The sequence below is a fragment of the Rhinichthys klamathensis genome, unplaced genomic scaffold, assembly GCF_029890125.1.
Source record: "Rhinichthys klamathensis goyatoka isolate OS25496 unplaced genomic scaffold, OSU_Roscu_1.1 h1tg000242l_1, whole genome shotgun sequence".
NCBI classification, from domain to species: Eukaryota; Metazoa; Chordata; class Actinopteri; order Cypriniformes; family Leuciscidae; genus Rhinichthys; species Rhinichthys klamathensis.
The window spans coordinates 1,973,772-2,001,763 of NW_026606764.1; the positions used below are offsets into that span (position 1 = coordinate 1,973,772).

Genomic DNA, 27,992 nt, shown 5'->3' on the forward strand with positions numbered 1-27,992 from the left:
CTGTACTTTTGAACTTTTTTATTCATCAAAGAATCCTGAAAAACAAAAAATATGAAGTTTTCAACATTGATAATAATAAAAAATGTTTCTTCAGCAGCAAATCATCATATTAGAATGATTTCTGAAGGATCATGTGACACTGAAGACTGGAGTTTTCAGTCAGCTTTTCCATCACAGGAATAAATTATGTTTTAAAATATATACAAATAGAAAAGTTATTGGAAATTGTTTTACAATATTTCTGTTTTTAACTGTATTTTTGATCAAATAAATCTAGCCTTATTGAACATAAGATGCTTCTTTTAGAGACATTAAAAAATCGTACCGACCCCAAACTTTTCAGCTGTACTTCAGAATGACGCATATTCTGATCAGACCAAAAAGAGTCATCATTTACTTTTTTATGATCATGTTCCACCGTTTTTGACTATTTTATTTTGATACTGTATAGGCCTTTTGGATGGTCAAGTATTCAAATGCATTCATTTGATGTCAGAAAGTTGTGGAAGTTCAGAACGAGGCGTTTTTGCAGTTCTGTTCCTGTAAATGCTCTTTCTGGACTGTGAATGATGTTTTGAGTTTTTTAACTTGCTTTTTATCTCATGTTTGATATTAACTCTTTAAATAAACCTTATAAACACAACTCCCTGAAAGTCAAGTATACAAAAGAGTCAAGCATACACCCATATTAATGATGCAAACATCTCCATGCAGCTCACCTTTATATGCAGCTGCTATCACCTTACCTGAGTTTGATTTAAAAAATGAGTAGCAACAAAGGCCCAAGTGTTACACTAAAACCACCTCCTAAATAAAATCACTGTACGAAATAAGAACACACTGTTTTCATATCCTTTGTATGCATGTGAATCAGTGGGTGGAGCCGCAGCTGTTGTGATGAGCTCTGGCTTCCATCTACAATAACGCTTGCATAATAATTCAGGTTCTGCCTGTAAAGCAGGAACGTTTTTAGGAACGGAGTAAATAATACAATAATCACATCATGTTTTACAGCTGAATGAGCAGAGCAGCAGAGCTGGATTTGGGGTTTTGCTCAGGATGTCAGTGACCTATTTTTTGTGTTTAGAAGAAAAAAGTAGAAAATGGAAGTTAATCATATAAACCACAAGAAGCTGTACATGATGGTTAAACGCTGATGTTAAAGTCCGGAAGTTGCGATAGATTTTTCTCCCCTATTGTGACGTATATCCGTGTGAAACGACTTCTCAAACAAGAACTTGTGTAGGATGGGACTTGATTTTGTCCATGGGAAATTGATTGGATGTTTGTGGTTTGCTATTGGTGGATCTCATGTGAGTGACAGGTTGTCCCGCCCTTACACCAGTAAATACATCATCAGAGAAGAGAGAGATGTCGCTGAACGAGGGAGGGGAAGTTATTTTGATTAAAGATTACAAGGGCACATGACTTTAACCGTCATAAGAATTGTCCATTTTGATTTCAAGATGACTTTAACCCGTCATGTGAAAGCTTATACATGTACAATGTGAGAGAATTATTGCTTTGTTACATATCAGCACAATCTGTATGATAAAAGACACTGATTTTTATGTTTTTTTTGCTCATGCAAAACTCTAGAATGTAGTGGGTGGTTGCCAAGGCGTTGCTATGTGGTTGCTAAAGCATTCTCTCCTTTCTTCATCTATCTTTGAGCAGCATGAGACTCCATCTGTATCTTCTTTCCTCAGATAGATAAATAATTCACTCTGTTCTCTGCTTGTATGCTCTCTAACTGCTGTTACTACACTGTTGACTAGTTCTGATGTTGTCAGTGCCGACTACATCTGATTCACTTTGACCTAAGCAAACACTCACCAAGAGAAGCCTCTATTTGAAGTGTTTTTATATACTTCAGAAGAAGAAAATAGACTATTGGATGACATCATGGACTGTTTATGTAAGAAGCTTTGAGAACATGGTGCATTGAAAATATCACAAGATAGCTACTAGGTGATTAATAATAAAAGTCTTGGCTCAATTGGAGTTTGAAAGCTTCTGTTGTATCAGTCTGGGTTTGATCCAGGACTCGTAGAGATGGTAACGACATCCAGATGAAAGAGGATGATGGAGGTCCCTGGGGTGTAATAGGCTCGAAATCACTTAACAAAGTGAAGACGTTTGCAGTCAGAATGCAGCATTCAATCCGCTGTTGATATTCCCAGTCGATTGTAAATGTTGCCAAATTAAATGTCTTTTCTTGGCACTTTTTATTGTTGCAGCAACGATTACATAAGCACTTTGCTTTCAAGAGCAAGAGAGCACTTCTACCTTGACCAGCATTTCAATACTTCAGTGTGTAACGGTAATCTAAAATATAGCTATTACACATTTCAGATGTGAGATGAATCAGCAAGAGCTCTAATAGATGTCTGAGCATTCGGTGGTCAGCTTTGCTTTGTAAGAAAGGTCTGGTGCTGTATGTACTTAGCTGTGCATGGGCACTGTACTAATAATGTCTCCCGTACCCAATTGACCCAAAATGTCCAAGATTTACCTCCCACACAACTCAGAGAATCCCCATTAGTTGATTGCCTACCAATCCCAGCAACGAGGTAAATCTCGAAAAAGTGCTCACCACCTATTGGCACAACAGACAGCTTCTAACATCTTGTCCTGTGTTTTTGATCCAGTGTTGATTTAGGCAATTTTCTGTCAGTATAATGTGTGTTTTATGCTTTTGTCATCGGTGAGTCAGACTGCTGTTCTGAGATAAAACTATAAAGATGCATTACCCATGCATTAGAAAGTTCAAGCACCATAGGTGTACCAGTACAATTAGTGACAGAGCTAAAAAGAGCCATTTGATGGCTCGCAGCAAGTTTGAAACTAGATTGAAGCCATTAGATAAGACTGTTCTGCAATACATACGTCAAGTTTAGCTGGTAATTTTGTTGTCTGCAACAAATAGATAAACACAGAGATGGAATAACCTCAGAGCCTCACTAACTATATCAGCTGTGGGCTAGAAAGCACACTGGTTATTTTAGAATAGCACAATTATACAGTATAGCTATTACATATAATATATTTGTATACTGGGTATACATAATTAGAAACAAAAGATGATTTAAATTAGTAGGTTTGAGACCAGAAACGTCACATGGTTTGGTGGTTTGTTTGATGGTTTGATGTAACGGTCAGAATTTGTATATAATATAACATTTATAGTGAAAATTTACATATACATTACCGTTCAAAGGTTTGGGGTCAGTAAAATGATATATATTTTTTTAATTAATAAATTAATACTTTTATTCAGCAAGGATGCATTAAGTTAATTTTGCATTTATTTTGAAGCAGCATTATTTTCAACATTGATAATAATAAAAAATGTTTCTTAAGCAGCAAATGAGCATATTAGAATGATTTCTGAAGGATCATGTGACACTGAAGACTGGCGTAATGATTCAGCAAAAAAATGCAGCTTTACCATCACAGGAATTACATTTATTAAAAACAGTTATTTAAAAAATTATAATAATATTTCACAAAATCACTGTTTTTACTGTATTTTTGATCAAATAAATGAGACTTCTTTCAAAAACGTTAAAAAATCTAATCGACCTCAAACATTTGAAGGGTAGTGTATGATATTTGCAAATAAACCGCTTTTATTTCAGACAAATGGAGAAATAAGTGGATATTAGCCATTTTACAATCACATGGATGTATGAGGTAAATTCTCCTCAAGTTTACACAGGTGTCCTAGTAGAGGAAACCTCACATCAACACAATCCACTAACCACAAACAAACACAGTCACACAACACCGACTGTCTTCTTTTTCAACATTAGATCTATTGTTTCATCGTTTCAAACTGTACAGACTTCTTATTGTCAAATTTTTGCTCGAAACTGCGTTGTCTTTCTTCTACATTTTTAAGTGTGACTGAAATGTCCTGGCACTTTCTGGAGCTTCAGTTGATGTGTATCATGAATATGATTCTAACAAAGTGTCTTTGGTTGATCAGAATAATAGAGCCACGCTTGTGCAGTGCTGACGGTTATTCTGGGTGAATATAGCAGAGTGCTGAGTGAGCTCTTCTTCTCAGCGTCCCCAGCTGCCTCGCTGTGGAACTCTGGGATATAGCCGGTTACCATAGAGACCACTGTTAACTGCACACTGTGCACAGTGAGCCTTCTGTATCCAATAGATTCACAATAGAGATGGAATTTGCAGAGTTTAGCATTAGCATGACGACATAAATGAATCCTTCTGTGTCTTCAATGACTCATGTTGAGTTGGCATGTTTCTAACTAACGTGGATGTGGCTAATGAGGACGGCTTCCCTAAACTCTTTTAAAAATAGCACTTAATGACGAGGATGACATCACGACAATCCAAATACACACCCACAGAAGAGTTTTAAATAATGCTTGAGCTTAAAGTAATATTTGTTCACTGTGAATCTCACAAAACCGGTCAAGGCCGTGTCACCATCTCGCCAAAAGAAGGGTTTTGAACCACATTTCCCCCCAAATTCTCAATACTGTAAAGTGGTGTTGTTTTAGTATTATTTATATAATATTATAATATTTAGCCACATTTTGAATCAGCTTTTATTTTTATTTTTTTTAGTCATTTTTTTATGTGCTTTTGACATTTTTATTACCTTTTTTTATTTGAGTTTTAGTCATTTTAGTACATATTTATGTCAATTAGTTGCTAAGGCACCATTTTCAAGTTTTCCGTCTAATATTTATATTTAGTTTAACCCTTATTTCAATTACCGCAAATTATTTTTAATAGTTTTAGTTTTAGTAAATGATAATGACACTGCTGTGAAGTATATTTAAATTGTAAAATATTTATGCAGTAAATATTGATATATTTGTTGTACTTAATTTTAATTCATGCTCATTTTAATAAAAAGAAAAAAAATATTTTTTTGTGCTAGATATTTTTCATTACTATATCCCAGTTATAAAATATTTTTTTTTAATATATTCTTTCTTTCTTTTTTTGTTAATTGTAACTATAATATTTTGGAAATTGGGGTGAAATTGGACTGTGGCATTTATTTATGCAATTCACCCACTTATGTCCTTTTTTTAGATTGGTTTCTAAATAAAAAGACCCTGATATGAAATATAGCAGAAAGTGTTAAACTCTATACTTTGCTCTCTCTCCTCAGCAAACCCTTGTCCATACATCGTTGATGACCCCAATGAAGACACCATAAGCATTTTGGTGAGGCTCATCACAGAGAAGAAAGGTGTGTGTGATGTTTCTCGACACATTTAACTCAACCTTACATCACACTGTGAGTCTTATGGCATCTCAATATGTGTGTTACAGAAAACGCTGCTGCGCTGGAAGAACTTCTGCAGGAATATGAGGACAAACAGATGGCCCTCAACAAGAGCTCATCCATCAAGTAAGAACAACACACACATGCAAACGTACACATCTACACCGATGTCAAAAACTCTCAGTCCAAAATTAAATCAAAACTGAGAAAGTGCAAAATCCAGCTATTTTTTTTATTACACAATATATTTTTCTCCCTATAACAATGGGATTTTTAAGCTGTTTTCTTTCACATTAGTGATACACAGTGCAAGTCATTGTCAACACAGCATCATAAATGACTCATGAAACTTTACCTATAACAAAAGCAAAGACCCATTGTGGTTTAGTTCCTCATACTCTTGAGTCTTTGCCAGGAATATTCCATATATGTTTCACCACAGGAAGTTCTGGAGAAGAATAAAAAGCTTTAGGCATCCTAGATTAACTATGTTTTATTCAGTGTATGGTTTGTTTGTCTTTGAAGAGCCAGACGATTCTCACAATTCCATTTTATGGAAAGGTTTTAAACTTTGAAACGTACACTACCATTCATCTCCAGCTATAATGAATTGTATTAATGGTCACTTCACTTGTGGACTGGAGTTCTGGGAGGAATTCCCAGTTGTGAAACAGGAAGCAGCTTTCCGTTAGCTCAGATATAGATGCAGCTCATTCTTGTAAACTCATTAATAAGGAAAAGGAATCAATGTAGTGTTAGGATAGCTGAGGGGGAAAAGATTGTGCCTGTGTTAATTAGTTGCACTGACAAACATATAAATCATCAAGAAGCAAGTGCTTGTTTATTTTCACACTGCAGCAGTGAGGTGAGGCTCCCTCACCGACAATTTACCATTCTCATACAATCAGATTTACGTCCTAGTTATGCATTTTACAATGTCAAACACATCGTAAGATTCAGAGACAGAGCCTAGTTCACCTCTTTGACACCACAGTTGTACTGTGACCTCTCAGAAACCGGCACAGTGCCATCATCATCAGTGCCGGCTGAAATGACACTAGGTGCCGGCTGCTTAGTTCAAGAGATCCTTTAATTCCAGGCAAGCCAAGAGTGGTGCATTATACAGCTGTCCTGAGAGACCCTCAGGGGACTCTGACATCATCACAGTGGAACTATGGAGGGGGGTGGGGTGCTTTTCAAGCCTCCATGAATGTATTCTGGTTTGTTTTGTACTTCACGACTTATTTTAAGAACTGTTAGAAGCCTCTTTCTGTAGGCCAAGAATCAAGCTTCATTGGTACGATACAAGTGTTTACATTGCCAAAGCATTAATAAACACTGCCATGATGCTAGGAATTTGCTATGTGATTGATTGCTAAGATGCAGTTTAGGACATTGCTATGGTTTTTGGGGTGTTCTGATTAGTTTAGGGTGTTGCTAATGTTGGATGTTTTTAAGTAGTTTTAGAGTGTTGCTATGTACTTGCTAAGGTGTTTTTAGTAGTTTAGCGTATTGCTATGTCCTATGTGGTTGCTAAAGCCAAAAGTATACTTCAGCGGTGCGCACACTGTCCGTAATTGTCCCAAAATCGTAGTATGTTGAAATGAGTAGATACCCGGATGGTCTACTCTTTCCGGTTAGAATCCGAAGTGTAGCTCCGTGCATTCTTAACGGCTAATATTGCCCACAACCCATTGCACGTTGGAAGAGGATTCGATTAGAACTACAAACATGGCAGATGTGCGAGTCCAATGGTTAAGTTGAGAGGTTTTGTCATAAAGTGTGATTTTGAGTGATTATCAGTATCTAACCTGACGAAAAGATATTTATTCGATGTTAGCCACATTATATTTAATCTGCAACAGCATTGTGAATTTTTGTTTGGAAATGCATCATGCAAATTGCAAACACATGAGGAGAGTCTCCGCATTAAAGATGAACGTGCTACTATATTTCTCTTCGAAATGGTAGGAAGGAAATGAAATGAAATTGAATGTGGAGAATTTTAACTGACAAAAGGATTCACAGGGCAGTTTAAACAGTGACAGGATGCACGTAACTAAGCGACAGAGCTGTCCGTTAAAGATGATGAAGTAGCATGTCCCAAAGCTTGCCTCCTCTTCTGCTACACACATTTAAAAGTATGTACTTATTCTTCACAAAAAGAGTACATACTTTTAGGGCGTAGTATAAGTAGGCAAAATTGGGACTCGGCATGACTTGAGCGCTTGAAAACAAAGTCTACTTGATAGTGTACACACACCAAACGTGTCTTTCTGCACTTACGGCCAAAGGAGTATACTTTGAAAGGCTCGCACACTCAACTGTGCTTGAGACGGAGCAAAATGCAGAAAATGAAGTATACCCGGGCTTTAAGGTGTTCTGATTAGTTTAGGGTGTTGCTATGTGGTTTCTAGGGTGTTGCTTAGAGAAGCAACAAGTTGAGCAAAGGGTGATCATGCCAGTGTTACAAGCTTGAATTTGGCTCGCAGCGTTTCCCAGTCCGCTGTACTTTTGAGAAAATTCCAAAAATATATATATAAACTTTAATACACACAAATATACAAAATATGTATATACACACAATACTGATACCAGTTTGTAAGTGTCTGTTTCTTTGTCAGGTTTCCGGCTCTTCCTCATTTCTCCCAGTTCCGTTCGTTGCCCCGGCTGTGTACCCACCAGCATCATTTGCACACTATAAACGGGCTGGCCTCACGCTCCGGGCTCTGCTGTTCCCGCTGCAGTCAGAAGAAATGGCCCGAGCTGCTGCTGCCCGCCCTGGCACTGCCCGCCGATACGCACAAGAGCCCAACTAATGTGGTCAAGACGCCGGAGGTCACCATCCTGTCTGTAGGAAGGTGAGAAAAAAATCCAATGTAAAATATAATTATGTGAATTCTGAGAAGAAAGGCCTTAATTTAATCCCGAATTTGTTGTTGCAATTGAAACATGATAAATCTGTTTTTAGCTTTAATTGTTTTTTTTTTATTAAACATACAGAAGCTCTTTGGCAACACTTTTAGACTTCCCATGTGAAGACCGTCCAAACATTTCCTAAAAAGATAACTTGTTTTGACCAATATCTATTGCATATGTGTTTCACAAATAAGGTAATCCCAGCAGTGTTATATTAGTACTGTTTATTATTATAATTATACTTTTTATTTATAGGCGCATTTACATGGCACTCAAGGACACCTTACAAACACAATAAAACAGTCAACATTAAACAAAAGGATCATTGTTACAGCCTGGATGCAAGCATAAAAGTAATCACATAAAAGCCTGCCTAAAAAGATGGGTCTTAAGGCGAGATTTAATATATGTTTATGTATATTATAGTATTTATTCATATTTTGAATTAGCTTTTAATTATACTTTATTTTAATTTTCAGTTTCATAATCTTAGTTTGTTTTTTATGTGCTTTTGTCAGATGTATTAGGTTTTTTTTTGTGTGTGTTTTTTGGCACCCCCAAAACAAGATCATTTTAATTCACTATTGTGTTAGATCGGAAAAGCATTTAATAAACATTACAAAAAGTAGATTTAGAAATTAATATTCTGATTCAACATCATTCATTAATCAGCCGTTTAATTGAATCGGCAACATTTCAGGTTTTTTTTTTTTTTTAATCTAAATCTAATATTTGTATTTTATTTTATAACTAAATGATTTTTAATGTTTTTAATTTAAGCTTTAGTTAGCAATAATAACTGGATCCCAGAATGCATAGAAATGAGCTAAAATGTAAAATATTCATCCAATGTAGCCGAGTAAAGGGTTAATATTGGCAACAACAAAAAAAAGATTTAATTAAAAAATATTATTTCACCCAATATTGATGTGTATTGTGTAGTTTTTTTATTATTAGAATATGGAGTTATTATTACCTTAGCACTTATTAACTTATGAGGTTCCATTTCACTTAGTATGCTGCCTTAGAAGGTAGCAGCCTATCTAGGCAGTAGATAGCATTAAGTTTTGGAGCAGACCTATACATAAATGATTGATTGAAATGAATGAATCAGTTGCGTTGGTTTGAGATGGGAATTCAGTCTCATTCTCAGATACACACCCAGTTATGCTCACAGTGATGAATCAGGTGCACTCAATGACCTCTGTGTAACCCGTGTGTGAATGGCAGGTTCCAAGTTGCTCAGATCCCAGAAATGAAGTCAGCATCCAAGGAAGTCACCCAACCGGAATCGAGCGATACCGACTCCGTGGATAGTGGCCACACTGAGCCCGCAGAAGAGCGTTCACTGCTGGGTGTGTCCTCTTCCTCTAACTCCTCTTCCTCAAAGTGCAGACAGGAGGTGAGTGACTAAACATGCGGAACAGGAATATTCCTCCAAACGTGTTTTTATAATAGTCCTTTTGGCCCGGTTTGTTTTTGAATTGTAGTTTCCTCTTCCTCTAATCTCTCATTATGGTCTTGACCTAAAGTTCATTGTCTAAGGCCATGCATAAAAATCCTCACAGGATGTCTGGTGCATTTGTCATCAGTAAATGAATGGGAAACACTCAAATCACTTAGTCACAGCTGACTTGTCCGGGTTGGTGAACATCCTGACTGTAGACAGCCGCAATCTTTTAATAATAAATGCAGTGGAGTTGCATTGAGGGGAGGTCAGTTTTTGTTACCTAACAATTTGCCCTCTTGCATAAGAATTTGTGGGGCGGTGGGCTAATGGCTTACATTGACTATCAATAGCTCATGGGATTTACATAAATACCTCAAGGCTTCTCTTCACAATTCATCCTTTCAGCTGCTCTTGGCATCCTTTGTGGGCTCATGGTATTTATAAATGACACAGAACAACACTTATTCAATTGCTTTTCATTTTCATAAAGTCACATGGTTCTGTTTTATTTAAACCTAGTTTTACTTTCTCTAATATGATGTCATTTTGGCCACAAGCTTCAATAGACCCGCTGTTGAAGGTCAACATGGTTAGCATAGTTTGAAGTATTTAAATGTAACAAATTCAAGTGCTTTGGGTAAATAAAACACATATAATGTGTAATAATGGAACATTTTAGTTACATTTATGTATTTGGTAAACATTGTAAGTGTACGTTTGATCAATTCATACATTTTCTGGGAATCAATCCCATGACCTATAGGGCCCTATCTTGCACTCGGCGCAAATGACTTTGTACACTGACGCATGTATCATTCCTATTTTGCACCCGCGCAAAGCGGACTTTTCCCTCCACAGACACACGTCGGTTAACTAAGAAATACACTTGCGCTCCCCGGGGCGGTCCAGCGCAAAGAGGAGGCGTGTTCCGGCGCAAACTTTCCCTCATGCTATTTTGCTGTTCTATAAAACAATTGCGCCACTGACCAGAAAAAACCTAGTCTAAAGTCAGTGGCGCGTTGCGCGTTGTTCATAATGCTATTTTAAGCGCGCATGCTTGGCCATAATCAATGTAGCGTGTGCACAACGCGCATACACTTTGATTCTCTCATCTAAGCAGCAGTTTTCATTTTTGCAAATCATACATTATTACGATAGATAGATAGATAGATAGATAGATAGATAGATAGATAGATAGATAGATAGATAGATAGATAGATAGATAGATGATAGATAGATAGATAGATAGACAATTTATTATAAAAGCATACATGTAGCTTACACATTTACCCAAATTATCATACGCCTGTTTAACAGAAGTTAATTTGGGTGGGTTTCTCCATCCCCAATGTCACTTCTCTGTGTTTTACGGCCCTGACGAGAACGTTGCTCTCCTCGGCTGTGAACCGCTCCTGGCGCGCGCCTGGCAAATCCGCCGTTATAATAGGAATCCGCTTTAGAACAAGCGCGCCTGCTCTTAAAGGGAATGTGAGATGACGCTCTGATTGGTTTATTTCACGTTACGCCCAAACCACACCTATGAATAATGAAGCTACTTCAGACAACCCCTTTTAGATTTGCGCCTGGCGCAAGAGGCATTTATCCCGCCGGGAAAATAGCAACAGCGCCGAGATCCGCCCACAAAGTTACTTGCGCTTTGCGCTTTGACACTTGCGTTTCAGATCGTTAAAATAGGGCCCATAGTGTTGCTTGTACATTAAAGGGGTGGTTGATTATGATTTCACTTTTCTAACTTTAGTTAGTGTGTAATGTTGCTGTTTAAGCATAAACAACATCTGCAAAGTTACAACGCTCAAAGTTCAAAGCAAAGGGAGATATTTTATTTTAAATCAATCTCTTTTTAAGGACTACAACAAACGGCTGGTAGGGACTATGCGACATTCCTCCCGTGATGTCACTAACCCGAAAATGTACATAAACTCCGCCCCCGGAACCCGATTTATAGATTATCAAGACAGAATATGCTAATCAATGACTAGAAGACAGTTAACTCCACATCAGCTACACAAATTCATCAACTAACCATTCAGAAATGTCCTGTGGCATTCTACATGTTGTCACTTCTTCTTGAGTCTCTCCATCTTTCTGACTCCGGTTTGAACATAAAAGGCTAAAAGTCACCCTCACCATCAAAAAGTGACAATTTTAACATGCTATATATAAATATCTGTGTATGGTATTTTGAGCTAAAACTGCACATACACACTCTGGGGTGAGGACATCAGAGACTTATTTTACATCTTGTGAAAAGGGCATTATATGACCCCTTTAATAGGCAATAACTAGATGCAAAGTGTGTCTCAATTGTAGTATTAAAGGTGCTCTAAGCGATGTCACGCCTTTTTTAGGCCGAAACATTTTTTGTCACATACAGCAAACATCTCCTCACTATCCGCTGGCTGCCTGTCCCCTGAACACACTGTAAAAAAACACGGTCTCTGTAGACAGCCCAGGCTACAAACTGACAACAAAAACAAACTGGTCCAACCCGCACCACGAAACATAACAAACAGTGTTCCAGCCAATCACCGACAAGAAGGGTTTGAGGGTGGGGGTTGGGGGGTTAGTGCTCGTGCAACGGAAGGGAGGGGGAGGGTCGAAGGAGGGTTTCTACTACAGCCCGGCAGATTTGAAGATGTAATTGAGTTTGCATCTGTTGAAATTACTTTTAGCATTAGTTTTTAACTTTTACAACACATTATATCTCATTATGTGGCGGTCCATAGAGGGTTAATGATGTTTGTTTGGTGCTTCACGGGTGAATACAGTGACAAATGCGAGGATCTGTTTTGGTTTTCAGCTGTCCTCCGCTCACCCTCTTTTCTCTTCCTCTCAGAGCTGGAGTCAGTTTTTCCACTGGTTCAGGTCATGCCGGGTCAAACAGGAGAAAATGAGTTTCTCTAGTTCCCTCTGGTGGCTGGAACAGTGTTCCAACAAATGTTTTTCTTTTGACAAATGTAGTCAGGAAATCCTTTATATCATATTACTAATATCTCACCACTTCTTTCATTCTCGCTCCCTCTTTCTCAGATAAACATATGAAAGGTTGGAGAAGGACATGCGCTGACAGGACTCGACCTTCGTGCAGATGACATCATCAGTAGGCGACCGATCAGGGCAGATATGTGGTGATGTCAGTTCACCACCTTGAGGAGCCTTGAATTCAAGACCTTAGAAAACATTCGTATTTATTGCATAAGTCATAGAACTATTTTATTAAAATACAATAAGCTCGGTCTCTGCTCACAGATGATAGGAGACCGAATGGCATTTACTCACAACAAGACACTAAAGATGTCTTAAGCGCAGCCTCTGCTGCCGATTGACTTCTCGCACAATCGAAAAAAAACACTCAGAACAACTAGACACTAAAGAGACATTAAGAAGTATTATGAGAAACTAGTTTGATTTACATCTGTTATTTTAATTATTATTATTATTATACATTTTTGTTCGTTTTGTTACTGTAGGTTTGTCTTTTAGTATTTAAGATTTTAAATGAGTTGAATATGTACAGCTATGGTCAAAAGTTTGCAAACACCTTGTTTTTAAAAAAAAAGAATTCAAATAAAACATGAAAAACATGCATACAACTGTCAATTTCTTATACATATATATATGTTATGGTTTAATAAACATTACACCCGTGTTTACACCCGTACCTCATATATTCAAACAATAATACAGGATGTATACAAAAATATTTATTTACTTAAGCAAAGATGGTTTACACTAATTCACAAACTTAAAATCTTTGCTAATCGAGTGAATGTGTTTTATGTGCACAGCAGCCCAAAACCATAAATGTGTGAATGTCATTAATATTAGATTACAAAGTTCAGATTAAATATGAACCTGTTCCATTAACAACTGTCACGGGAGGGTGCTATAGAGTGCACGAATACCAAGTATGCAAGGAAAGTCTTTAAATTCTATAATCCACAGGATACAGGGCAGAAACACTGGGCAACCAGAAACCTTCAGCTCATCAGCTTGATTCAACAGCTTTTAAAAAGCTTTTCTCTAAAACAGCTAAATGAAGCAATGTATCTTACAATATACCACATAAATCTGAGGACAGACAGCTGAGAACATCTCTAAAAATAGATTTATTGCTCCTTTTAAAAGTATTATCATTAAGAACATTTGTAGTGCCTCAGCTCAGACTAGCTGTCTGCTTCTTTGCTATATACAGTAACAGTTAAAGATAGTATTAGTGCTTAACCTTTTGCATGTCAGATTGCTCGCTTTATCAAACGTGTTGGAAATTAGGCCACACACACTGCACACCTGTTTCAGGAGAGACAACCCCATTTTAAATACAGGAGTGAGTCCCCTAAATTCTCGTTCTGTGTGTACGGAACACGACTCAATCCGGAAATTGCAATGATTGACACTGTGGTGACTATATGTTCTGGCGTCAGTGTTCTGGAGTACAGTTTCCTGTCAGATTCCAGACAGCAACATAGTGTCGGCCCAGAACACTATGTTGCTGTAAAAAAGACGTTTAGAAAATGTCTTTAAGATGTTTATTATTTAGAATGTATGTAAAACTACTTTTTTAAAGATGTTTATCAGATGTTTTGCACAACACAGATGTTTTCCAAATAAAGCACTCTTTAAATGACATCTTGGAGACGTATGTGTGCCATCTGTATTTTAACCAGATTAATATTACAGCAACCAAAATGTCGTGCTGTTTTGTTATTTTAACCAAATAACCCTCAACAGGGGAGGTGTGTTTCGTTTATGTTCGGAAGTGTACTTGAATGATCATATCATAAGCGTTGTTAGGCTTGTTGTTTGGGCTTGACTCATAAGCGATCAAGTTTATGACGTTTTAAAGTGGGAAGGTGCGGGTCGCAATTTGGTCCTGGTTTCAGTGTGCATCCGTTTTCCCCCCCGGTTTATTATAGGCTTGTTCTTGTTCACTGTTTTTCTAGCAAGATCTGGCATAACGAATGAGTCAAGGGCCTGCTGTGATTAAGTGCACACGGAAGAGAGACACATCTCTGATCAGTGTGCTTTTAAAATATGGCATTAACAACTCGTTCTGTTCGGTTCCGTACACACTGCCTTGAATTTTTGTAAATGGGGTTGTCATTACCTGAATTTCTCGGAAGTAATAGCACGTTCAACCGTGAAAAATACCAGCGCACTCACTTTTTCAGTGGTGCGCTGGTATTTTTTCCATTTTTTTTTTTTTTCATAGGGATTTAAAAATATATATTCTTTAAAGCGTTATAAACCAATAACCAATTAAGCCAACAGAAAGTGAATAACATGACAAACTTTGATTTAAAGCAAAAATGTATGTATTTGAAAAACTGAGGGGAAAAAATACAATCCAATGATGCCTGCATCAAATAAAAAATTATAGAGAAATATGAAACGATACTCATTTACAACTCATTAGTTGATTATGGGAGCACTTTCCCCATGTCGCCTACATGTATGTACTATGTATTTTTAGATACAATAACTGGGTAATAAGTTCCTTGAACCTACTGGAAAACATCAGTCATGTTGAGGTGTGAACGTAACCTCCATATCAAGATCTTCCTCTTACAGGATGTATAGCGGAGTGTTCGTCACACAGATGATCAGAAACAAGACGCTACAAGAGCTTTTTGCATTCAAAGCTGAATTTCCTTCTTCCATTATATTTATTGATTTTTCCGTTGCAATTCAGATGAAGCAAGGCTACTCAGGGGTATAACATCACAGTTCTTTTACTGACATTAACATGCACATTTTATATAAAGTGAATTTTTATACGATAATATGTTTGCAATCATTTCTTGAATACCACATAGTCAGAGCCAGACATAGACCGCTGTTTGCAAAGATGAAGTAGAACGACAAGGTAAGGGGAAAACTCTGGACTTCCTCTGGATATCTGTATTGTTGTTGCTTTTATTTATTATCATTCAAATAATAATGTTGGTTTTTCTTTATATTTATACTCTTAAAATAAAGAACTTTACAGCAGTATTTGAGATCTGGAAATTCATTTATATGTGCAATAATTTGGTAATATATACTATTCAGAAGTTTGGGGTTGGATTTTTTAAAATGTTTTTGAAAGAAGTCTTATGCTCACCAGCATGAAGTTTGACTTTTCCCCCGCCAAAAATACAGTAAAAACAGTAATATTGTGAAATATTATTTTGTAGAAACTGTTACACATTTTTGAAAGTAGAATAGATTTTGAGATGAATAGAAATTTCAAAAGTTAAAAAAAAAATATGTAAAAGTCTTTACTGTCATTTTTGATCAATTTAATGGATCCTTGCTGAGTAAAAGTATTAATTACTGTATTGATTCACTTAAAATAAAATAAAAATTAATTCACACTTCAATGCAGAAAATAGAATAAACTAACATCTTCATTATATTAATTTGAGCATATTATTCTATAATCTCACATGCTATTGTATGGATGTCAATCGTTTCATAAAATATCCTGATGATTAGGCTACCAGGAAATTGTTACAGTAACAAACAATATATCTTAATCCATTAACAAAAAATTTCCTGTCATTTTTTCACTTTTACATTACATTTAAAGTGCAATAAAGACAAAAAATACAGCCTAAATTTAAACATGCCTTCTCTAAGATTGATATAATTATTCCATTAACATATGATACCGTCTCTGATCGCATGCAGCCATGCATGCATATAATTGCAATTTGTGCAATATTCCAAGTCTTCTCATGCAAACTAGTAGATTTGTGTAAGGAACAAACCAAAGTCATGTCATTCACACTTCCACATGTTCAAAGTTGACCACCATGACTTTGTCTCCACACCATAAATGGAGTATGCGCTCTTAATACATTATATGGTTCCATTTAGAAACTTTAACATCCATGAAACCTATTGCACAAAAGATTATATTTTATAGGCTAGTGGAAAAAATGTCTTTACACTGAGGGAAAAAACGGTTCTTTTAAGAATTCCTCACTGAAAGTTTCTTTGAGGAACCAAAAATGTTTTTTTTCTGTGGCATCGCGAAGAAAACCCCCTTTTGAAATCTTTTTTTTTTTATCGAGCTTTTTTCCCCCCAAGATCTTCATCTTCACTGTAAGGTTGAGAGGGTTTTATCAGAATTCTTGATGGATTTTCTGAAGCTCTGCCCTGCCATGAAGTAGAGGATGGGGTCGATGCAGCTGTTGATACTGACCAGAGGTCGCGTGGCTTTGTAGGCATTGTTGGCGAGCTGAAGCATGTTGCATTTATTTGGGTCCAGGTAGCGGAAGGTGTAGTATATACTGCGGTTCACATGAAAAGGCAGGAAGCACAACATGAAAGCCAGAAGCACAATTATGATCATCTTCACCGACTTCTGCTTGGAGCATTGTGACATTGGTCCTTCGCCAACACCGGGTTCCTGAAGTTTCCTCACCATCAGCCCGTTGCAGACTAGCACCACCCCAAATGGTAGGACAAACAGCAGGAACATCACCACCGAGCTGTAGACCAGAAAATCATTGAAGAGCTCTTTGCTGGTGGTGTCGTGACAGATCAGAAGGTCACCATTACGTCTCGTCCTGGAGAAATAAAGGATCGGGGCCTGGAAGATGAGTATGATTGCCCATATTCCCACAGAGACCAAACGAGCACGATGACCGTTCATCCAGGACAAAGAGCGAACCGGATGGCAGATGCCTAAAAATCGGTGCAGGCTGATGCAGCTGAGGAAGAGGATACTTCCGTAGAGGTTCGTGTAGAAGAGAAAGCGAATCAGCTTACACATCGGCTCGCCAAAGGGCCAGTCGTTCTCATCAGCATAATAGTAGATCAGAAACGGAAGCGTGAGGATGTAAAGAGTGTCACAGACGTTGAGGTTGATCATGTAGATGGTGCTGGGCTTCCAGTGTTTGGTTCGAAACAAGATGACGTACATGGCGGTGATGTTCAAGCCCAGGCCGACCACAAACACCAGACTGTAACTCACCGGGAGAAGAATGTACTTGAATTCTTCTTTTAAAGGACAACGATACTCACTTTCATTTTTTGGTAGAGTATCGTTAAGTGTTGCCATTCTGAACCAGATCTGTTAAAAAATAAGACAATGAAACAAGGGGAAATTATATTTAATAGGAAGCTTAAATTTACATGTTAATATTATATTATGTATAAAAACACAGATGAAAATGCTTTTAATCATCTCCTGTATGTCAACAAAACAACGTTAGCATTAAAATGACCCTGTTTTATGATGGAAAGAGAGAATAATGGCAAAGCTGCCACAGAATGAAAGCATTTTTTCAGTAGTGGTCATTGCAATGAATTGGGTTGGAAAATATATCGGCGATGTAATATATGAATGTCATATAAACTGTCAAGACCACATTTCATATTCATATTTCATCTCAAAAGTAAAAACAATATTTTGCATTAAAAGGAAGGTTGTTCGTTGGACCATTATGATTTTTGTGGCATTATTTTCATTAAAAAAATTCTATATATTTAAATATAGGCTACCTCAGTGTAGTAGTTTTTGTATTTACTTACAGTTTGTCTCAGTTGCTTTTTTTCTTTTTTTTTGCCAAGTTTTGTGCATACACAAACACAAGACAAACAACCACAATGCCTATCAGAAAGCCATCCCTGTACAATGCAACAGCCTACAAATATTCACCACTTTTCTTTAAAATAAAAGATATAAAATAAAATAAATGAGTTATTTGTGCTACAAATTATTGTCCAGAAGTGAACTGCAGTGTCCACACATCTCAGTCATTGTCATCTGTTAAATCCAAATCTTTGGCATATTCAATAAAAGTATTCCAGATATTCTCAAATAGTTCTTGTTTGCCTTTTAGCACATATGTAATTCTCTCTAGTGGCAGAGCAGACAGCATCTGCCGTAACCAGAAAGTGCCTCTTGGTCTACATGTTTTTTTCCAAAATAAAGCTATACATCTTTTGGCATTAAACAGACTAAGGTCTATAAATGTACGTTCATTTTTAGTATAGTTATGCTTCTCTGGATATAAGCCCAAAAGAAACAATTTTGGTTCTAATATTATTTGTTTGGAAATAATATTTTGAATAATGTCTCTTATTTCTCCCAAAAGAGTGTAATTTTTGTACAATGCCACATACAGTGAACCAGTGTTCCTTTACATTGGTTACACTTTGAACACACATCAGGAATAAGTTTCCATTATATCGACAGAGTTCCACTGGTGTCACATATGTTCGCATTAACCATTTAAATTGAATAACTTTAAGACAAGTATTCATTGATGTTGTGTGGGCTAAAGTACATGCATCCTGCCAGTCTTCCTCTGAAAGTTGCTATGATAAATCCTCTTTCCAAGCTCTAAATCTATCCTGAGAACTTTCAGGAACGTAGGACATAATCAGATTATAGAACTGAGAAATAATGCCTTTCTTTTGACTATCTTTTAACAACATTTCTTCCAAGTCTGAAGTAGTGGGTTTCGTTAATACATTGTTTTGACTTGCTCCTATAAAACTCCTGAGTTGGAGATATTTAAATAAATGTTTTTTATCTAAGTTAAATTTATCTTGTAATTCTTGAAAGGTCATTAGTATGTCAGATTTTGGCAAATACACATCTCGAACCATTCTCAGTCCCTTGGTGTTCCATAACTTAAATGTTGCGTCTGCCCTGCCTGGTGGAAAAGATTGGTTGCCCCATAATGGACTAAATTGAGACAGACAGTGTGGATCTTTCAAAAGTCTCTTAACATCACTCCATACTTTTATCATGTTTTTAAGAATTGGGTTTTTAATTTCTCTTAATAGTTTTTTTTGTTGTATTTGAGTATATATATGAGGGAAGAGGTATGTTCAATCCTTGTGATTCCATTTCTATCCAATGTGGTGAATGATTAGTATAATAAAACATAGACCTTAGTTGCGCAGCCCAATAGTACAGCTTGAAATTAGGACATTTCAAACCTCCACGTTCATAAGGCAAGTAGATTAAAGACAAACGAAGTCTTGCCCTTTTATTATTCCAAAGAAAACGTATAAACATTTTTTTCATTTGTGAGAAAAAATCAAGAGGGGGTGGGAGGGGAATGTTCTGAAACAGATATAGTAGCTTTGGAAGAATGTTCATTTTTAAAATGTTAATTCTCCCAATTATAGATACTGGCAGCGGCATCCATCTATCAACTGAATTTTGTATTCCTGTTATTAAAAGATTGTAATTTTCCTCAACTATTTTTTCTAAACTTGGTAAAATCTGTATCCCCAAGTACTCAAATTGTGTCACAACATTAAACTGTATAACATCTTGGATTGGGTTTGATCTTTCATGTTTTATGTAAATGTAAAATAGAAGACTTAGTTTTATTGAGTTTGTAACCTGAAATTTCACTAAATAACTGGATGACTTCAAGAATGATCCTTATTGATGTGCTTGGATTCGAAATAAATAAGATCACATCATCTGCGAACAGAGAAATCCTATGCTCAGTTGGTCCTACTGTAATTCCACTGAGTTGGGGATGGGAGCGTATTGCAATTGCAAATGGTTCTATTGCTAACGTGAATAATAAAGGCGAGAGCGGGCAGCCTTGTCGGCACCCGCGTTTTATTGCTATCGGTTGAGAAATATTTCTATTAGTGATGATTACAGCAGTGGGGCTGTCATATAATATTTTGACCCATTTGATCAAATTATTACCACATCCAAATTTTTCTAATACCCGGAAAAGATATGGCCATTCAATCCTATCAAAGGCCTTTTCGGCATCTAATGATAGAAGAGCTGTATTTGGCGCATCCTGTTTACAATGAATAATTGTCATGATCTGGCCTTCTTGTCCTTGATTTCCTCTGGTCTTGAGGCTGGATCATGACAGACCCGTGTTTTGTGTACAAGCGCATGGCCAATTGCTTGGGCCATGTGCTTGTGTTGTCTCGTTACGTTACCCCGCCCCCTTGTTATCCTCGTCTCGTCATTATTGTCTAGTCAGTTTCACCTGTCCTTGTCTAGTCAGCTTCACCTGTCTTTGTCATTAGTGCCTCCCTATTTTATCCCCTTGTGTTTGCTGTCCTGTGTCGGTACATTGTCAATCTGTGCGTGTTACTCTTTGTGAGAGTCCTGTGAGTACTTAGTCTGAATATTGTATTAAGAATTGTGAGTTTATGTAGCTGTTTGTTTTCTTCATCTTGTCTTTATCAGTCAGTATCTAGTCCTAGTTTATTTCCTGTCTTAGTCTAGTTGTACTGCCCCATCTGTCCTGTTTTGCCCCCTCGTGGGTTTTTGTTTTCTGTTTTGTGCCTAAATAAATCCCTGTTAGTCTGCATTTCGTCTGCGTTTGGGTTCACTCTTCAACCTTATGACAGAATGTACCGACCAACAAAGAACCCAGCAGACAGTATGACCTCCCAACTCCAGTTCCAAACGGAGTTCCGTGAGCGATGCTGGTTGTCCGCACCAACCAACGGAGAACGGGTCATTTGCCCTATCCCGTCCCAGGGTGAGCAGATCATGAGGGATTATGCCCGCCTCTGGGATCATTTTTCCCGGGAGGTTCCGCAGGCTTCTTCCTCGGGCTCTCCACCTTCTGCCTGCCAGCTATTCCCGAGGGTCGAATGATAGGCGTCGTGACGCTTGGGGATCAGGCTGGCGCCCTCACGACTCCTGGCACTTCATCTACCCCCTTCCGTCTTCGAGGGAAAAGAGGGAGGCGAACCTCGTGGGACTCTCCTTCAGAGTCCTCAGCGTCGGAGTCTATCCTGCCAGAGATAACCCCTTCTTCGCCCGACACAGTTCCCGCCGTGCTTCCCCAACCCGTCTCAGCTCCGGTGATGGTCACTGCTTCTCGACCTAGGAGAAAGAGGAGGAAGAGGGGAGCCTCCCATTCTTCGCCTGCTGCAGTCACAGAGCCCGCTGCAGTCACAGAGCCCGCTGCAGTCACAGAGCCCGCTGCAGTCACAGAGCCCGCTGCAGTCACAGAGCCCGCTGCAGTCACAGAGCCCGCTGCAGTCACAGAGCCCGCTGCAGTCACAGAGCCCGCTGCAGTCACTGAGCCCGCTGCAGTCACTGAGTCACTGAGCCCGCTGCAGTCACTGAGCCCGCTGCAGTCACTGAGCCCGCTGCAGTCACTGAGCCCGCTGCAGTCACTGAGCCCACTGCAGTCACTGAGCCCGCTGCAGTCACTGAGCCCGCTGCAGTCACTGAGCCCACGGCAGACAGCGCTTCTTCCGGTTCTGATTTGAGCGCTTCATCGGAGTCTGTTTTCATGTGTGCCGAGTCTGATTCTGTGAGTTCGGTTCCCGCTCCACAGCCGTCTGCTACGTCCCCTGTTATGTGTCCTGTTCCTTTTCCCGCTGTTTCCCCAGTCAGGAGTCTTGTCTCGCCACCCTCCGCTTCCCCTGTCGTGATTCCCTCTCCGTCGTCCACTGTACCTCCTGTCCCTAATCAACCCCAGACTGTTTCCTCCAAGACCCCTCTTGTGTCCCGATCCAAACCTGCCCGGATTCCTCGCCCTAAGCCCTCAGCCCGTTTTCCGAAGAACCCCAGCACACCCATCCACCCTGGACCACCCCCCATGAACTCTGTGTTTCCTCCGCCACCTCTTCCTTGTTTGTTATTTTTATTGTTTCATCCTAACCCTGCTGTTGTGTTTTCGTGTTTGCCACTACTGTTGTTTGTCATGTTTTGTTGGTTTGTGTCAATGTCACAATCAGTCTTGTCTGGTAGCCGCTCCTTAAGTGGGGGGTTCTGTCATGATCCGGCCTTCTTGTCCTTGATTTCCTCTGGTCTTGAGGCTGGATCATGACAGACCCGTGTTTTGTGTACAAGCCCATGGCCAATTGCTTGGGCCATGTGCTTGTGTTGTCTCGTTACGTTACCCCGCCCCCTTGTTATCCTCGTCTCGTCATTATTGTCTAGTCAGTTTCACCTGTCCTTGTCTAGTCAGCTTCACCTGTCTTTGTCATTAGTGCCTCCCTATTTTATCCCCTTGTGTTTGCTGTCCTGTGTCGGTACATTGTCAATCTGTGCGTGTTACTCTTTGTGAGAGTCCTGTGAGTACTTAAACTCACAATTCTTAATACAATATTCAGACTATGTAGCTGTTTGTTTTCTTCATCTTGTCTTTATCAGTCAGTATCTAGTCCTAGTTTATTTCCTGTCTTAGTCTAGTTGTACTGCCCCATCTGTCCTGTTTTGCCCCCTCGTGGGTTTTTGTTTTCTGTTTTGTGCCTAAATAAATCCCTGTTAGTCTGCATATCGTCTGCGTTTGGGTTCACTCTTCAACCTTATGACAATAATATTTAATAATCTCCGTACATTGTGGAAGCCCTGCCTTCCCACGACGAATCCATTTTGATCTTGATTTATTACATAAGGGAGAGTATTTTGTAGTCGTTTTGCTAGTAATTTAGAAATGATTTTCAAATCTGAATTTAAAAGACTAATGGGTCTTAGATTCTCACATTTATCTAAAGGTTTTCCTGGTTTAGGCAAGAGAGTAATCAAGGCTTTATTCAATGGAGGAAGAATATTCGATTGAAAGATTTCTTCAAACATGTCCAATATAGGTACCAAAAGTTTATTCTTAAATTTCTTATACAGATCTATAGGAATGCCATCAGGCCCTGCTCTTTTTCCAGATTTCATGCTGTCAATGGCTTGTCCAATTTCTTCTATTGTAAATTTTGAATTTAAATTAACTCTATCTTCCTCTCAGTTGCTTTTTACATTTCTCAGATCACGTCTCGGTTACGTATGGTAACCCTCGTTCCCTGAAGGAGGGAACGCAGACGTACGGCAGACCGACTTATAGGAATCTCGCCAGAGAGCCAATCTACTTTTAGTGTAACTAAACGAGCCAATGCACATTAGCATGCAATCATTTGCAGCTGCTCTGGGACATGCGATGGGAGCGTAGACCACCTTGCCGGTTGATGTACGCAACGGTCGCAGTGTTGTCCGTATGGACCAGTACATCCCTGCCCTGTAGCGGTCTCTTTAAGCGGCTCAGAGCGAGACGTACTGCCATCAACTCGAGGCAGTTGATGTGCCAATGCAGTTGGGGGCCCATCTACACCCCTGACACTGCATGCCCGTTGTACATGGCACCCCAGCCGGTGGCAGAGGCATCTGTGACCACCACAGCATGCCTGGACATCTGTTCCAAGGGGACTCCTGCCCGTAGAAAAAAGGGGTTTGACCACGGGCTGATGGTCTGGCAGCACGCAGGTGTGATTGCCACCCAGTGAGTGCAACGTTGCCATGCCCATCCCGGGACTCGGCCGTGAAGCCAGTGCTGAAGCGGTCTCATATGGAGCAACCCGAGCGGTGTTAAATATTTCAGTGGGACCGCCGTCCTGCCTTTGAAAGTATTCAAGCAGTTCAGCACCGTCCGAGCGCGTTCCTCTGTGAGGCGTGCTGTCTATGCGACCGAATCCAACTCCATACCGAGAAAAGAGATCCTCTGCACGGGGGAGGATTTGCTCTTTTCCCAGTTGACCTGAAGACCAAACTGGCTGAGGTGACTGAGCACCAGGTCCCTGTGTTCTCATAACTGATCTTGAGAGTGTGCCAGTATGAGCCAGTCGTCGAGATAGTTGAGGATGCGAACGCCCTGTTCTGACTTTCGTAAAGAAGCGGGGGAGACAGGGACAGCCCGAAGGGCAGGGCCTTGTACTGATATGCTCGACCCCCGAACGCAAAGCGCAGAATCGGCCTGTGTCGAGGGAGAATCGAGACATGAAAGTACGCGTCCTTCAGGTCGATCGCTGCAAACCAATCTCGGGGACGGATGCATTCGGAGATGCGTTTGCCCCTTCTGTGTGAGCATTTTGAACGGTAGCTTGTGGAGACTCAAAACACAAGATTCAAAACTCGCAGGTCCAAGATGGGTCGTAAACCACCGCTTTTCTTGGGTACAATGAAGTAGGGGCTGTAAAACCCTGAGGTCGGTCTTGGACACGGGGGAGTAAAGGAACCTGACTTTGTCGGTATCATGTCCTCCAGACCCAGCCAGACCCTCCAGACCGTTCCTGGACCACCATCGTGGACATCGCACGACCCACCGACCGTGCGGTCACCTTTGTCGCTCGAAGCCCGAGGTCCGACGCGGAACGAAGTTCTTGGAGAACTTGGGGATCATGACCACCCTCGTGGAGGTCCTTCAGTGCCTTGGCCTGATAGATCTGCAACAACACCATAGCATGTAAGGCAGAGGTGGCTTCCCCACAGGCCTGGTAAGCCTTGCCAGTTAAGTCCGACGAGTGCTTACAGGCCCGGGAAGGGAGACACGGCTCCCCCCGCCAGGTGGAGTTAGGGAGCAGTTGCATAGCAACAGCCCGCTCCACTGGAAGGATGCGCATGTAACCCTTAGCCACCCCGCCATCAAGGGTGGTGAGGAAGGAGGAGCCACTGGAACGGTTTCTGGCAGAAAAAGGTGCCGTCCACCCCTAAGGCTACAGCGGGTTCCTCCTTCCCTCCGGCTCCGCCTCTGTCTCATTCCTCTGGCACTCTGGTTCCACATCAGACGCTCATTGCCAGCGATGGTCTCCAGTGCCAGCGATGTCGCTCAGTACCATCGGCTCTTCTTCTGCGCCCTGGGATCCATCGGCTCCTTCTATGTCGGTCGTCCCCCGGATGTTGTCGACCATAACAGCATCTTGGCTCCTCCCTCCCTCGACTCCGCCGTGGGCTGTCGTCACTGCCAAGCTCTGGGTCTGCTGCATCGGGCACTCTCCTTCATTGTCGCTAGGGTTTAGATGTCATCCTTCTATCACCATCCCTCCCCCGCCTTCTATCTCCATCCCTTCGCCTGCTCCTCGCCCACCTCCAGAGGCCTCACCTTCCCTCTACTGTCTGTTGCGGTGCGAGGTCGCACCTTTTCGGAGGGGCGTAATGTCACACTTATGTTCAGTTAGTTTGGTTTTCATGGACTTTTAGTTTGTATTCATTAGTCACGTGTTCCTTTGTTTGAGTTTCCGTCACTCATCTTCATCACAGTTGTTTGTTATTTAGTTAATTGCCATGTGTATTTAAGTTACTCACCTACACTCAGTGTTTGCCCAGTCTTGTTTGAGTTTGTGTTGCTACTACCTTCTGTTATTTTGCCTGTTGGATTATTATTAAACCCTGCATTTGAACTTTATCCTAATCCTCATTCGTCTGTCTGGAACCGTGCTAACAGTGTGGTGCTGTTTGTACAATTTGTTTTGAGAAATGCACGGTTTGCAAATGTTAAGGACATTCAAGAAGTGTTTCAAAGTGACTGAGAAAAACTGTAATGCTTTCATTATTAAATAGAAAATAATATAATTTCAAATAAAGTGAAATGTATGTCCAAACAGCATTTAATTCTTTCTTCTTCTTTTTTTTTTTTTTTTTTGCATTCTGGTATTGACAATTTGGGAGATAATTTGTATAAGTGCAAGCAGATAGATAGAGTGATTCTGATTTTGCTCCCAAATCCTGGTATTGCTTTTTATCATACATTTTGTATATAAATAAAAAAAAATTAACTTTCTGTCATGTTGCAATATTTAAATGGAATAAGTGATCATTATGACATCTGTCTATAGGATCATAGACCACACATGCCATTCTCTAAGAGGTGGTAAATGTCCACAAACCGCACACACCCATATTGATACTGTCATGCATATGGCAGACTACAAATATTCCCGGAAAATTGTTCTTAACAGAGCGTCAAAGTAATTTCAAATGGCTTTTTCCAAACTCAGCGGATGCACAAATGAGCTTTTAAAGTACAAAATGGTTGTTCTGCTAATCACACAGCCTGATAGCACTCTCATTTATGCCACAAAATAACACATCATATCGATCAGTGAAGCAAATCAAGCCACAAAGTATCTTCAGAATCTCCTGAGAATGTCCTGAGAACTTCCTCTCTACATCAGTTGCCAGATGATGTTTTAATAAAAGCTAATTTCACAAAAAGCCTGAACACACTTCACACACTCTAACCTTTTATATATCTAAAAATCTAGATATTTGTTGTATGTGTGTATATATACAGTATACACACACATATTATATATATATATGTCTAATAATATATACACATTTATTATATAAACACAAGACACATGATATATATATATATATATATATATATAATGCTTTTATTATTCGATTATTTCATTATTAAAGCAGACACATTATTTATTTATTTGTTTATTTGAAAAGGGACAATCTACACTGATCAACATTCAGAACAAATGTAAGCGTACCCGAGTTAGCCACAGGCTAGTTTTCATCGGCAGTCCCCTTGCCAGATGTTATTCGGCATCCTAAAACTGTTATAATGCGATACAATTGCTATATACAATTGCACATGCTATATATATATAGGCTATATATATCATGTGTCTGCTTTACATTTTGTATAATGCAATACAACATTTTTCAGTATAAATTATATTATCAATTGCTTTACTGTCATAACTATTGGAGCTGACATAACTAAAACATCATGGTCATGTTCTTCAGGAGGATTTGAGAATCTTGAGAATCATAAAGCAAAAAAATCTGCTCGTGTGTGCAAAGAATCACAAGTTCAATGTAATTTTATTAAAATGGTCTTAGACTTTTGAACTCCATATACAGTATACAAATTTTTACATCTTTATATTGCAGAATGTCTAATGTTTTTAGGATGAATCGTTGTATTTTACCACTCATTATTTTTAAGTCAATTAGTAAAGAATTATCCTCTAAATTAATTAATGATAAAAAAAGATACTCCACAAAGGAGGCATTTTGATTGTTTTATCTTTGTACCAAAAGAAATCATAGGAAAGTCCAATAAGCATTACATAATGTAACAAATTATAGAAAATTTTTTGTAAACTTCACATTTTTAGTAAGTAAAAGAAAAGTAAGTAACATACTCACATGTGTTTTCGGCAGATACTTTCAGGAATTCCCCCTCGTGTTCTTTATACCTGCACAGTCCTGCTCTTGCTCTGCTTGTTCATGCTGCATTTCTTCATTGTGGGCGGTACTTCTCATGTCAACACACCTAAGCCAACTCCCGTTGGTCAGAACATCAGTCAATGACATGCCAATCACTGCTGAGAGCTTCACACAACTAAAAGTAGGGCTGTCAAATCGATTAATCGCATAGCATAAAAGTTTGTAAATATACAATATGTGTATATGTGCTATACAAGCAGCACATTGACTACCCTAAAATATATCCAAGTTTCATTTCTATAGTATTGTCCCTTGAGAAGATATACTAAAATGTTTGCTGAAATGTGAGGGCTGTTCTCACTTTTGTGAGATACTGTATAAACTTGTATGCTAGATGCGATTAATCACGATTACTCAGTTTGAAA

At 39.2% G+C, this 27,992-nt stretch overlaps 2 protein-coding genes across 2 annotated transcripts in view; one reads left to right on the forward strand and one right to left on the reverse strand.

Annotated features, from left to right (window-relative positions):
• The window catches only part of relt (RELT TNF receptor), a 32,200-nt gene extending 19,196 nt beyond the window's left edge, over window positions 1-13,004 (forward strand). The window contains exons 7-11 of the mRNA XM_056265906.1: window positions 5,156-5,236; window positions 5,320-5,398; window positions 7,897-8,133; window positions 9,422-9,593; window positions 12,693-13,004. Coding sequence (XP_056121881.1) covers window positions 5,156-5,236; window positions 5,320-5,398; window positions 7,897-8,133; window positions 9,422-9,593; window positions 12,693-12,704 — 581 coding nt within the window. The 3' untranslated portion in view covers window positions 12,705-13,004. The remainder of the gene's footprint in view (window positions 1-5,155; window positions 5,237-5,319; window positions 5,399-7,896; window positions 8,134-9,421; window positions 9,594-12,692) is intronic.
• A 3,576-nt stretch (window positions 13,005-16,580) lies between these two features.
• p2ry2.3 (purinergic receptor P2Y2, tandem duplicate 3) lies at window positions 16,581-27,698 on the reverse strand. The gene is made up of 2 exons (XM_056265911.1): window positions 27,547-27,698; window positions 16,581-17,724 (listed from the first exon to the last, which is right to left on the reverse strand). The coding sequence occupies exon 2, from the start codon at window positions 17,710-17,712 to the stop codon at window positions 16,747-16,749; it is 966 nt and encodes a 321-aa protein (XP_056121886.1). The 5' UTR covers window positions 17,713-17,724; window positions 27,547-27,698; the 3' UTR covers window positions 16,581-16,746.
• Between the last annotated feature and the right edge of the window lie 294 nt (window positions 27,699-27,992).